Source organism: Sinocyclocheilus anshuiensis, unplaced genomic scaffold, assembly GCF_001515605.1.
Source record: "Sinocyclocheilus anshuiensis isolate Anshui unplaced genomic scaffold, SAMN03320099.WGS_v1.1 scaffold718, whole genome shotgun sequence".
NCBI classification, from domain to species: domain Eukaryota; kingdom Metazoa; phylum Chordata; class Actinopteri; order Cypriniformes; family Cyprinidae; genus Sinocyclocheilus; species Sinocyclocheilus anshuiensis.
Genome location: NW_015546102.1, coordinates 464450 through 476513, shown reverse-complemented (window position 1 = coordinate 476513; position 12064 = coordinate 464450). Strand labels below are relative to the sequence as shown.

Sequence of the window (12064 nt, the reverse complement as noted above, 5' to 3'; positions counted from 1 at the left end):
ATATATATATATATATATATATATATATGTATATGTGTGTGTGTGTGTTTGTAAAATGGCAGTTATATAAATATCTGAAAGTACACTCTTAACATCTGTCAGTCAAGCATTATAATATGATAATCAATCATTTAATGAATGTGTGTGCGTTCGCTCGAACTGATTTTCTGAAATCAAAACAGGGATGATGATAATAGGTGAGCGCCAGCCAATGAGATTGCCGTTTGCAAATTAGTTCCGCCCACTACCGGAGAAAGCGGCAGTTCTTTCAATGGAAAGCCAAACGCCGACGTGTCTGGGTTCACAGCACCATCCAGATGAGGATGAATAACGTTAGGATCCTGTATTAATGTGTGTGTTACATCTTACTACTGTATACACTGATATTACTATTATTTTTATTATTGATAGCAGCATCTTGCTACACTTAACCTCCAACTCACACACTGGCGAGTAAAATCTGAGAATTTATTAGCCATTGGCTAATATTAGACATCATTTAGTCGCCCAGAGTAAGATTTAGTCGCATATGCGAGTGATTTACTCGCAATGTAGATAGAGGGTTGGACTGACTGTGAAATGGTGACTGGCGCTTCCCCTAACACATCTTATTTTACTTTGTCGCTTTCTTTTACGTTATCATGAAAATAGGAAAATGAATTGATAAATCTCAAAAGAATATGTCCAGGTTGTATTTTATCACAAAATCATAAGGAGCTATTGTGTAAAGTAATTGGAAGCCTATCTTTAGGACCATTTTGGTTAATTGATTTGTGACATCATGCTGTTGGAATGTAATTAGCTATTACAACTAATTTAATTTACACTGATTTTAATAAAACACTGGCAGTAGTACAAACACTAGCATGTTGTTGTTGTTGTTTTACATATCAATTTAAAGCTTATGTATTTTTCTGATTTCCATTTCAAATAAATGCAGTTCTTTTGAGCAGCAATTCAACATTTTAGAATGGTTTCTGAAGTGTCACATGACACTGGAGTAATGGCTGCTGAAAATCAGCTTTGCCATCACAGGAATAAATTAATTTTAATGAAAATATTAAAATGGAGAAAATGTCTTTATTATTGCACTATATTATGGTTTTTCTGTATTTTTGATTAAAAAATGTAGAGCATAAGAGACAAATTTTACAGACCCCATTTACTTTTTTTTTTTTTTAAACAATTATTTATGACCGTAATGAGAATTAGGGGTTTTCAATGCAATTTTTTGACATTTTCTTCACTGACTTCATGAGATTTAGCTAAATATCACTAATTAATTTTTGTATCTGGCTAGTTATAGAACACCAACGTATTTCAGAGGATATAAACATCGTGTGAGATGTTGTGACATACCATCATTTGTGACCACCCGTCTCCTTGCAGGTCTCCCTCGGGTGCGATTCCTTTGCAGGGCTGTTGAGGTAATAAAGAGAGAGCGTTGGATGTTTAAAGTGTCAGGGGGGCTGTACGTGAGCCGACAGCAGCTGCCACTCAAACTGGCCTGGGCCATTTCAATCCACAAGAGTCAGGTGAGCTCTGCTCTCATGTCCCACCATGAGTCATTTTGCATAGGTAGTAAGCTACAGAGTCAAACCTGCATCAACTGACTGCATAGAATGAAATCTAATTTTGCTAAATTGTGCCGTTGATCTCATACTGGTTTGAGCCCCAGTGGAAATTATCATGTGATTTCACTGAAAATGCTATTAAAATGAAATAACTTGGCTCAGGAAGAGTGTTTTATGTATCTGTAAACAGATGCTCAGGGCTATGGTTCTGGTTTGTGTTTTGACTCCTTAACTAAGTCCCCATGTTTACCCATCTTTTCTGACTATGTGCCTTCTGTACTGATGAACTGTCAAAGTTATCGCCGTTTAGCTCATCAGCTGTCTGGCAAATGTTTGAGAAACCTTGCATGTGTCTATGTCCCAATGCTCAGTAGAGGAACTGAGAAAAATATTAAATCAATTCCCCATAACCATGTGGGTCTGAAACTCTCAAGTATTACATCCCACAATGACTCGATTTGGTTTTAACACTATAATTGTCCTAAAAATTTTTATTAAAGGGATAGTTCACCCCTAAATGAAAACATTGTTTACTCACCCTTATGTTTTTCCAAACCTGGACGAGTTTTTTTTCTGTGGAAAGGAAATGGAAGATATTTTTAATGTTAATAACCAAACCATTTTGGTTCCCATAGACCTTTTTAGACAATTGTATGTATAAAAAAAATACAGTGGAAGTCAATTAGTTTGGTTCAGGCCCGGTGCGAGAGACACGGCCACGGACATCACTGTGCCCCCCTCCTGACCAAGGGGGACGGCTGGACTTTAGTTTCGCGTGTAAAATAGTCTAACTGATTGTTTTTAGATGGAAAAGCTGCCCATAACTCCTGGTCTAGGATCTGTTTTCTTCGTAATAATAGCATAACGAAATAGATTTGGCAAACAATCCAGTGTATCTGCCCTTCTGGTTTGGAAAGCGTCAAATGATTTTACAATGCATTTTCGCAGAGGGAGCAAAGTAGCCAGTCACAGACATGTTTGTTCAGTCAAATTATTTTACAATGCATTTTCGCAGAGGGGAGCAAAGTAGCCAATCACAGACATGTTTGTTGATTTCTACAATGCAATGGCCAATCAGATGTGTTTAGGTTGGAATCCACGCACTCACCTCTTTTTGTCCAGTGCTGAGTTCTATCATGCTCATAACTTAGTTTAATTGTGTGGTCACATTCATTGGTTAAAACGGAACTTTGTGAGATCGTGATGAATGAGTGACAGTTTTTAATCAATTTAAAGGGAGTGCTGTATACGATAATATATTCAGAATTTAAATAAAACGTGTGGTTTTTTTCATGCTTGACAAGCGGCCAATAATGTACAGTTTGTGGAAAATTATGTGGTTTTTTTACCTTAAACCGCATAAACACATTTCATTACACCAAATACACAAAATAATGTTCTTTTTAGCAGCATCATATGACCCCTTTAAAACAAAAAAAACTTTTGAAATGTTTTACTTTACATGTAATGAATCTAGAATATATAAAAGTTGAAATTTGAAATAAGTTACAAAAAACAGAACTTTTTCGCGATATTTTAATTGAGATGCACCTGTATATTCTTAAATTTAAAAAAAGGTAAAAAGTAGAAAAAGAGGGGGGAAATTAGTAATTTGTTCAAAAAGATCATTTAACTTAATTTGGAGACTTAAATACTTTGGCAAAAGGTTAGTCACTTCTGGACTTCATAATATCATAAAATATGTATTTTTATAACAATTGTGACATTCTGTTGTTGTAAATTGATAGTTTGTCTTCGGGCTACAATTTTACTTTAGTTCAGTCAGGACTGCTGTCGTCAAAGCCATGCATGTGTAAGGGCAGGGAGCACAGCGTTATAAACAAAAACCAAAACAAAACCATATGCTAAACATCCCCCAACCATCAAATTGACAGATTTTTTTTTTAAATATTGAGTGCCAAATGAATAGGTCAAAATTTGATCCAATTTCTTAGCTAGAGCAGTAATTAGAGCAGACACAAGGGTGTCCAATTCTGCTCCTTAAGGGCCACTGTCCTGCAGAGTTTAGCTCCAACCCCAATTAAACACCTGAATCAACTAATTGAGGTCTTACTAGGCATACTAGAACCTTCCAGGCAGGTGTGTTGAGGCAAGTTGGAGCTAAACTCTGCAAGACAGTGGCCCTATAGGACCAAGTTTGGACACCCCTGCTTTAACAGCATCGTAGCTTAAATTAACTAGCGAAATCTTCTGGCTTGAGCAACCAGCCTATTTGCTTTGTCTTGGTTAGCTTTGACAGTGAGAGAGCCTGGTTCCAATACAAAAAACAATGTGGTATTTCTAGCATATTTATTAAAAATCTGATTTCCATGAAAGACAAGTGATTATTGAATGAAATTCATGGCGGGTATCTTGATTGTTTGGTGTGTTTAGGGCATGACTCTGGATTGTGTGGAGATCTCTTTGGCACGTGTGTTTGAGAGCGGCCAGGCCTATGTTGCTCTGTCACGGGCCCGGAGTCTAGAAGGCCTGCGTGTGATGGACTTTGATCCGCGAGTAGTGAGGGCCAACCAGGATGTGCTGCTCTTTTATAAGAGACTGAGGAAAGAGAGGCTGCTCATGCAGGTCAGTCCACCCTGGACAATTACTCTGTTTCTCAGATCAATACCCTGTTCTGTGTTAGACCAGACTGCCTCAATTTTAAAGATGAATCTAAATGATTTTAGATTGGCTAATAAAAGTCTCCCAGGAAGCTCAAATTACTGGATGATTTTACAGTAGTTGTCAGAATTGAAATTGCCCAATTTCAGCAAGGCTTACATTGATTTAGGAAGTTTATTATAGGTCTCTGATTGTAATATCTTTTTCTTCCCCCAGTCCTCAATGAATGACTTTGTTGGACAGAGCTATAAGGAGAATTCCCATTGGTGAGGTGGTGATATGAAGCTCTGATTTTCATATGCACTGTGTGCATGAATGCATCAGGAACATGTTTAATTCAGTTAGCATTTCTTATTGGGTAAATTATAATACCCTGCTTTTCAACTGAGCGATTATTTATTTTTTATAAATATTGCCCTAAACCCTGTTTTATGTAACCATGTATTTATTTTAATAAAATTTCTGTGGTTTTATACATATGATTTGGTTTGATTATGAAAGTGCTTGTGGCAGTGGTTTTCTAATTGTAAGTGAAATGTGTGTTCTTATAATTTGGTTTGGTATGTTTAGTTGAATATTCTGGCTCGTTGAATTTAGATTAAGTGGTACCCAACGTCCTGTAACTGCATACATTACGGTCAAGAGTACACATATTTCCCTCTTCATCAGCTTCAGTGAGATGCTTAAAAAAGTGTTTGTTAAACTTCCATAGATCATTATCCTTTTAAAAAATATACGATTAATAATCCAGTATCCATACAGGCATATGTGCCAGTAGAACACAATTTCATGGGTTGTTCTTACTAACTCACAACACTGTTGTAGCAAAATCCAAACAAGTTTTTTCTCTCTTTATCAAAAACCTTCCGGGCAGGTGTGTTGAGGCAAGTTGGAGCTAAACTCTGCAAGACAGTGGCCCTATAGGACCAAGTTTGGACACCCCTGCTTTAACAGCATCGTAGCTTAAATTAACTAGCGAAATCTTCTGGCTTGAGCAACCAGCCTATTTGCTTTGTCTTGGTTAGCTTTGACAGTGAGAGAGCCTGGTTCCAATACAAAAAACAATGTGGTATTTCTAGCATATTTATTAAAAATCTGATTTCCATGAAAGACAAGTGATTATTGAATGAAATTCATGGCGGGTATCTTGATTGTTTGGTGTGTTTAGGGCATGACTCTGGATTGTGTGGAGATCTCTTTGGCACGTGTGTTTGAGAGCGGCCAGGCCTATGTTGCTCTGTCACGGGCCCGGAGTCTAGAAGGCCTGCGTGTGATGGACTTTGATCCGCGAGTAGTGAGGGCCAACCAGGATGTGCTGCTCTTTTATAAGAGACTGAGGAAAGAGAGGCTGCTCATGCAGGTCAGTCCACCCTGGACAATTACTCTGTTTCTCAGATCAATACCCTGTTCTGTGTTAGACCAGACTGCCTCAATTTTAAAGATGAATCTAAATGATTTTAGATTGGCTAATAAAAGTCTCCCAGGAAGCTCAAATTACTGGATGATTTTACAGTAGTTGTCAGAATTGAAATTGCCCAATTTCAGCAAGGCTTACATTGATTTAGGAAGTTTATTATAGGTCTCTGATTGTAATATCTTTTTCTTCCCCCAGTCCTCAATGAATGACTTTGTTGGACAGAGCTATAAGGAGAATTCCCATTGGTGAGGTGGTGATATGAAGCTCTGATTTTCATATGCACTGTGTGCATGAATGCATCAGGAACATGTTTAATTCAGTTAGCATTTCTTATTGGGTAAATTATAATACCCTGCTTTTCAACTGAGCGATTATTTATTTTTTATAAATATTGCCCTAAACCCTGTTTTATGTAACCATGTATTTATTTTAATAAAATTTCTGTGGTTTTATACATATGATTTGGTTTGATTATGAAAGTGCTTGTGGCAGTGGTTTTCTAATTGTAAGTGAAATGTGTGTTCTTATAATTTGGTTTGGTATGTTTAGTTGAATATTCTGGCTCGTTGAATTTAGATTAAGTGGTACCCAACGTCCTGTAACTGCATACATTACGGTCAAGAGTACACATATTTCCCTCTTCATCAGCTTCAGTGAGATGCTTAAAAAAGTGTTTGTTAAACTTCCATAGATCATTATCCTTTTAAAAAATATACGATTAATAATCCAGTATCCATACAGGCATATGTGCCAGTAGAACACAATTTCATGGGTTGTTCTTACTAACTCACAACACTGTTGTAGCAAAATCCAAACAAGTTTTTTCTCTCTTTATCAAAAGAAAAGGCCAAAGCTATATGTGACCCTGTACCACAAAACCAGTCATAAGGGTAAATTTTTCAAAATTGAGATTTATACATAATCTGAAAGCTGAATAAATAAGCTTTCCATTGATGTATGGTTTGTTAGGATAGGACCGTATACTTGGTCCAAATATTTAACCAATATTTGGCCGAGATACAACTGTTTGAAAATCTGGAATCTGAGAGTACAAAAAAATCTAAATATTGAGAAAATCGCCTTTAAAGTTGTCCAACTGAAGTTCTTAGCCATGCATATTACTAATCAAAAATGAAGTTTTAATATATTTACAGTAGGAAATTTACAAAATATCTTCATGGAACATGATCTTTACTTAATATCCTAATGATTTTTGGCATAAAAGAAAAAGCAATGCAAAAAATACAATGTATTTTTGGCTATTGCTACAATATACCCCAGCGACTTAAGACTGGTTTTGTGGTCCAGGGTCAAATATTACATTCTCAGTGACAGAAGATTTTAACTTAACATTTAAGCTCTGGTGCGTTTTTTGGTATTTTCGCCTAAATTTGACATGCTCAAATTCAAATTTTTACCCTACATGCATACAATGGAGGAAATGAAAAAAAATGGTTTCATTGTAAAGAAAACCATTTGACCTTCAAAATATGAGTGTAATCCTTTATAAATAACATTATATATTTTTCAAATATTACAATAAACGCAAAAAAAACAGGCGCTTTTTGATTTAAATTTTTTTTTTTTTTTTTTAAGTGTGTAATTCAGGTTCTATTAGGTCCAGCTCTTTGCAATTTACTTTGTTTGATGCCACTAGATGCCAAAATGTACCAGAAAAAAAGAATCTTTCAAATAACAGCTTCTAAACAGGAGTTACTGCATTATAAGTGAAGCGAGTAAAATTGTCCTTTTTTTGCATATACATGTGTCATTTTGAGTTTCCTTTGCAAAAACAGGCTTTATAAAACACATTACCCCCAGAATTCTATTTTACTATGTGCTATAAGCACTTTTGTTGATTATTGATTGAATTGTTTCATTTTTATGTTTTTCTAAGTAGTAATATACAAAATGGCATAAGCGAATTGGACCAAATTTCACATTTTGAGTTTTCTACAATCAGTTTTAATCTTTCAGGATACACAAGACCTGAAATATATTATAAAAAAATATCTATAATAGAATCCACATCCTCCAGCTTTATATCATTCCATTTATGTGCATTCTGTATTGGTATATACTGATTCAGAGCATCTCCTCACCTCATCAGCTGAGCCAGCCTCTTCCTGCCAACATCTTTGCATCCCTGGACCAGAGCTGAGCTAATCCGATAGCCACGGCTGCTATGACCTTCAGAGCGTGAAACAAACAAATAAATGATCATTCACACAGCACTGTAATAATCCATGTATATTTACTGAAATGCATCATGTACTGTCCTTGTCTGTCAATAAACAGTTTATCAGATTGCTATCTGTGCTATCACGTTTCAAAATAAAGATTCAAAGATCACAAATGGAGAAAACGCTGATAAAGCCTCACCAGACGCGCGTTCATTCCTCTCCACGGCGCCGCTGAACGTTCTTCATCATATACAACTTGTAATATGATTATCATAGATTGATATTCTCCAAGCCGCAGATGCCATAGCTTTTCTGCGTGGTATTATTGCTTTCAAAACTGTCCGAAACGACAAGTCCCAAACAACAACACAGCTGCTAGCAGAGCTTTCCCGGATCCGGATGCGGTGTCTGCCCCCTCGACCACCCTCCTGTTGATGCAGAGGTGTCAAATTTCACAGCTCTGACTGGCCCGCTGAGTGACAGAGTCATGAAACCTGACCAATTGCAGTCCACAGGCCAGCACAGAATTCTAAAAGGATCAGACCTGCCTGGCTTTAGCGCGGATGATTTGGAGAGCACGTCTATGGCAGAAAGTGCGTCTGTTTTTTCTGGTGCCCATCTGGACAAAACGCTATATATCTCACCGATGGAAGCACGCAGAAACGTGAAAATTGTCTTGTTTGAAAGAAGAGATCCTAATCAAAAAGATAATATTATAGAGTATATACATATTTGTGGCTATTTGTGGCTGACTGAAGCAGTGCTACGAGTAGGAATGTAACCCATACGAAAATTTGCTTAGAGGTGAGAAATTTCACATTGCGATTCTATTGAAGATCATTCGATCTGTGATTGTCACACAATGAAATATATGACTTGACTGTTTTGTGAAAAATATATAAAATACACATTCTTCTGAAAAAGTATTCGCAATCGTTAGGCGGAAATTCGTTTTATGAATCCTTTATGATTCACTTTATGGTATTCTTTGTAAAGAAGACACTCCAGTTGCTGAATCTTATGTTCATACAAATATTTACATGTTAAGAAATTTGCTGTAAATAAAGCAGTTGAATGTGAGAGGACTTTTTTTTGCGTGTAGACCCAATTGCAATTACACATAGTCTCTCAGGGTGGCAGTAGACATTGCATTTTTAGTTGCTAGTTTCTCCTTGCTTTAACTCAGCGGACCCAGATACGGGTCCAAAATCACGTAAAAAATGTTTATGCTTCATTTACATAGCCTTCCTTATACAGGTGCATCTCAATAAATTAGAATGTCGTGGAAAAGTTGAATTACTGAAATAAATGAACTTTTCCACGACATTCTAATTTATTGAGATGCACCTGTATAAGGAAGGCTATGTAAATGAAGCATAAACATTTTTTACGTGATTTTGGACCCGTATCTGGGTCCGCTGAGTTAAAGCAAGGAGAAACTAGCAACTAAAAATGCAATGTCTACTGCCACCCTGAGAGACTATGTGTAATTGCAATTGGGTCTACACGCAAAAAAAAGTCCTCTCACATTCAACTGCTTTATTTACAGCAAATTTCTTAACATGTAAATATTTGTATGAACATAAGATTCAGCAACTGAGACATAAACTGAACAAGTTTCACAGGCATTTGACATTAGAAACTGAATATTGAGACCCTGAACAAAGGGGTAGATGTAACGTTGCAGTCAGTATCTGGCCAACATTGATTTTTTATTTTTATTTTTTTTGAGGAAAAGGCATGTGAACAAATGTGTGTACTTTCTGTACATGTACAACACAAGTTTTAGGTCTCTGGTGTTGCTTGTGCTGTACATTTAAATACACATCTGTGGAGCTCTAGATGCTCCACTGGAAATGCAGTACGATGATAGCGTCTCAGAGGGGCTTCATTTAACTGAACTGAAGAGCTTCTGTGCAATCTGTAAGACAATGATGATACTGGAGCAATATTTTTTTAAGGGAAAGTTCACCCAAAAATGAAATTTGTCTTTTACTCACCCTCAAGTTGTTCTAAACAGTTGACAGTAGCCACTGACTTTATATATACAGTATATATATATATACAGTGGGTACGGAAAGTAGGGTCTGTATACTTTCCGTACCCACTGTGTATATATATATATATATATATACCATTTTTTTTCCTACCAGCAACTGTTCAGATTCTTCAAAATATCATCTTCTGTATTTAGCAGAAGAAAGAAATTCATCAGGTTTGTATCAACTGTGACAGAATGTACATTTTTTGGGTGAACTATTACTTTAAGACAGTGGTCCTCAAATCTGGCTCACGAGATCCACTTTCCTGCAGAGTTTAGCTCTACCCTAATCAAACACACCTGAGTTTGCTAATCAATGTCTTCAGGAGCATTAGAAAATCCCAGGTAGGTTTGTTTGATTATAGGGTTGGAGCTAAACTCTGCAGGAAAGTGGATCTCGCGAGCCAGATTTGAGGATCACTGCTTTAAGAGAACACATTTAAGAACTGACACTAAAAATTGAAGTTTAAAAAAAATTGCTTTTTAACTGCTGCTAAGTGTGACTTACACAATGGTCCAGTGCATGTAGAAAGTCGAAAAGCTCCTCTGTGCAGTCCTCCTCAGTGTGTGACCGTGTGCTAATTCTAGTTTCACAAGCTTCTAGCCTTTCTCGTGCATGTATGCAATGTGCCGTCTGCTCACATTCCTGTCTTATTGTTTCTAGGGGGTCCTGCAGAGGGCCAGACACTGTTTAATCTATATGACTACCTCTCCTTCAGCATTTTTGTCTCTTTTTTTCTTTCAAAATTAAACCAAAAAGATGCATTTATAACAGAAGAATTTAATGTTTAGCCAATACATTTTAGATATTGTAGTAGCATACCACCATCTCTTCTTCTTCCTCCTCATCAGCACCATCTTTTCCTTAATCTTCCTCTGCTGTTGTCTGTCCTTTACAAATAAGAGAAAAGACGCAAAAATGTAGTACCATGAAACTATTTAACAAATATTAATATACAATTTTGGGGACCAAAATGGTATTATTGAATCTTAGTGTTTTATATAAACATTTTACTGTCTTTGCAATGTAAGCATCATTAAGTACTTAAATACATTGATATAGTATTATAAATGTTGTTTACAACACTATTCTATACGATATTTAACAGGAGCATCTGTTCTTTATTTACCAAGGGGTCCTTGAATATAACAAATTCTAATATAATATTTTAACTAACCTCCCTGAAACTATAAGTGAAGTGCCTTCAACCAATTTTGCTGACTATATTAACAAAATGTTGTTTACAACACTATTCTATACGATATTTAACAGGAGCATCTGTTCTTTATTTACCAAGGGGTCCTTGAATATAACAAATTCTAATATAATACTTTAACTAACCTCCCTGAAACTATGTGAAGTGCCTTCAACCAATTTTGCTGACTATATTAACAATATAGCATTAAAAAAAAAAAAAACTTTAGACCATCTCTTGATTAAACCAAAGAAAATGTATTAAGCAGAATCACATTGAAATGTTCCCTTGCTGTGCAACAAAAATAAAGATACCGCTCTAGGTTCTACCCAGCAATGAGGTGAACAGGTGTTTCGGCTGGAACACTGCTTTAACCAATCATCGGCCAAAATCAATTGTGTATTATTTCTTATTATTCTCCCTTTTTAAAATAGGCCTCCTTGTGTCGTAAGCTGCGTATTGAAGAGTGGTCAAACTCATCTCATAGTTAAAGTTAAGGTAAGTTAAATTAAGTGCATATTATTACACACGTCACTCTTCCACACGAATAAGTTATTAGTAAACAAATCATCTAAATAACAGCAGCCAGAACAGTTTCTAATGTTCATGTCAGGTCTGGTCAAGACAGCTAACATGTTAACAATACGGTGGTCGAGAAGTGCAAAGCAAATCACAATTCTGAAAACAAAATAAAAAATTACAAACGCAAATGCAAGTCTAAAAAACAAAATAACAATTCAGAAAGCACAACAACAATTCAGAAAACATTATAACAAGTCAGAAAACACAATGACAAATTCGAAAACAAAATAAGTCAGAAAACACAACGACAAATCAGACAAACCGGAAGAGGTAGGTATAGTTTGAGACAGCACCATTGGTTTGGGATTACTCACCGCTGACTGGACGAGACATCTGTCAATCAACGTATACCAGAAGAACCAGCCGAAGAACAGCAGAGTCGTGGTAGAAAGTTCGGAGATGGTATTAAAGTAGCTCAGTTTAAATGTATTGTATGAATTGTCCTTACT

The 12064-nt window shown here is 36.2% G+C and overlaps 4 protein-coding genes across 4 annotated transcripts in view; 3 read left to right on the top strand and 1 right to left on the bottom strand.

Annotated features, from left to right (window-relative positions):
- The first annotated feature begins 1393 nt into the window (after nucleotides 1-1393).
- Nucleotides 1394-4654, top strand: LOC107700539 (ATP-dependent DNA helicase PIF1-like). Its single transcript, XM_016502234.1, has 3 exons — nucleotides 1394-1535; nucleotides 3969-4160; nucleotides 4413-4654. Exons 1-3 carry the CDS (start codon nucleotides 1449-1451, stop codon nucleotides 4464-4466), a joined length of 333 nt encoding a protein of 110 aa, XP_016357720.1. The 5' UTR covers nucleotides 1394-1448; the 3' UTR covers nucleotides 4467-4654.
- A 674-nt stretch (nucleotides 4655-5328) lies between these two features.
- On the top strand, nucleotides 5329-6050 carry LOC107700540 (ATP-dependent DNA helicase PIF1-like). Its single transcript, XM_016502235.1, has 2 exons — nucleotides 5329-5556; nucleotides 5809-6050. The coding sequence occupies exons 1-2, from the start codon at nucleotides 5368-5370 to the stop codon at nucleotides 5860-5862; spliced, it is 243 nt and encodes an 80-aa protein (XP_016357721.1). The 5' UTR covers nucleotides 5329-5367; the 3' UTR covers nucleotides 5863-6050.
- Nucleotides 6051-9684: 3634 nt separating this feature from the next.
- The window catches only part of LOC107700512 (cytochrome b-c1 complex subunit 6, mitochondrial-like), a 3100-nt gene continuing 720 nt past the window's right edge, over nucleotides 9685-12064 (bottom strand). The window contains exons 2-4 of the mRNA XM_016502191.1: nucleotides 10661-10681; nucleotides 10346-10507; nucleotides 9685-9717 (exon numbers count right to left, since the gene is read on the bottom strand). Of these exons, the coding sequence (XP_016357677.1) occupies nucleotides 9685-9717; nucleotides 10346-10507; nucleotides 10661-10681 (216 nt within the window). The remainder of the gene's footprint in view (nucleotides 9718-10345; nucleotides 10508-10660; nucleotides 10682-12064) is intronic.
- Nucleotides 11484-12064, top strand: part of nsun4 (NOP2/Sun RNA methyltransferase 4) — a 5760-nt gene continuing 5179 nt past the window's right edge. The window contains exon 1 of the mRNA XM_016502190.1: nucleotides 11484-11531. The gene's annotated coding sequence lies outside the window, so the exon portion shown is untranslated. The remainder of the gene's footprint in view (nucleotides 11532-12064) is intronic.

What these genes read in the sequence shown, in the direction of transcription:
- LOC107700539 (XM_016502234.1), top strand. Translation starts at nt 1,449, where the DNA reads ATGTTTAAAGTGTCAGGGGGGCTGTACGTGAGCCGACAGCAGCTGCCA. An exon ending in TTTCAATCCACAAGAGTCAG is followed by an intron (nt 1,536 to 3,968) that starts GTGAGCTCTGCT and finishes TGGTGTGTTTAG; the next exon opens with GGCATGACTCTGGATTGTGT. An exon ending in AAGAGAGGCTGCTCATGCAG is followed by an intron (nt 4,161 to 4,412) that starts GTCAGTCCACCC and finishes TTCTTCCCCCAG; the next exon opens with TCCTCAATGAATGACTTTGT.
- LOC107700540 (XM_016502235.1), top strand. Translation starts at nt 5,368, where the DNA reads ATGACTCTGGATTGTGTGGAGATCTCTTTGGCACGTGTGTTTGAGAGC. An exon ending in AAGAGAGGCTGCTCATGCAG is followed by an intron (nt 5,557 to 5,808) that starts GTCAGTCCACCC and finishes TTCTTCCCCCAG; the next exon opens with TCCTCAATGAATGACTTTGT.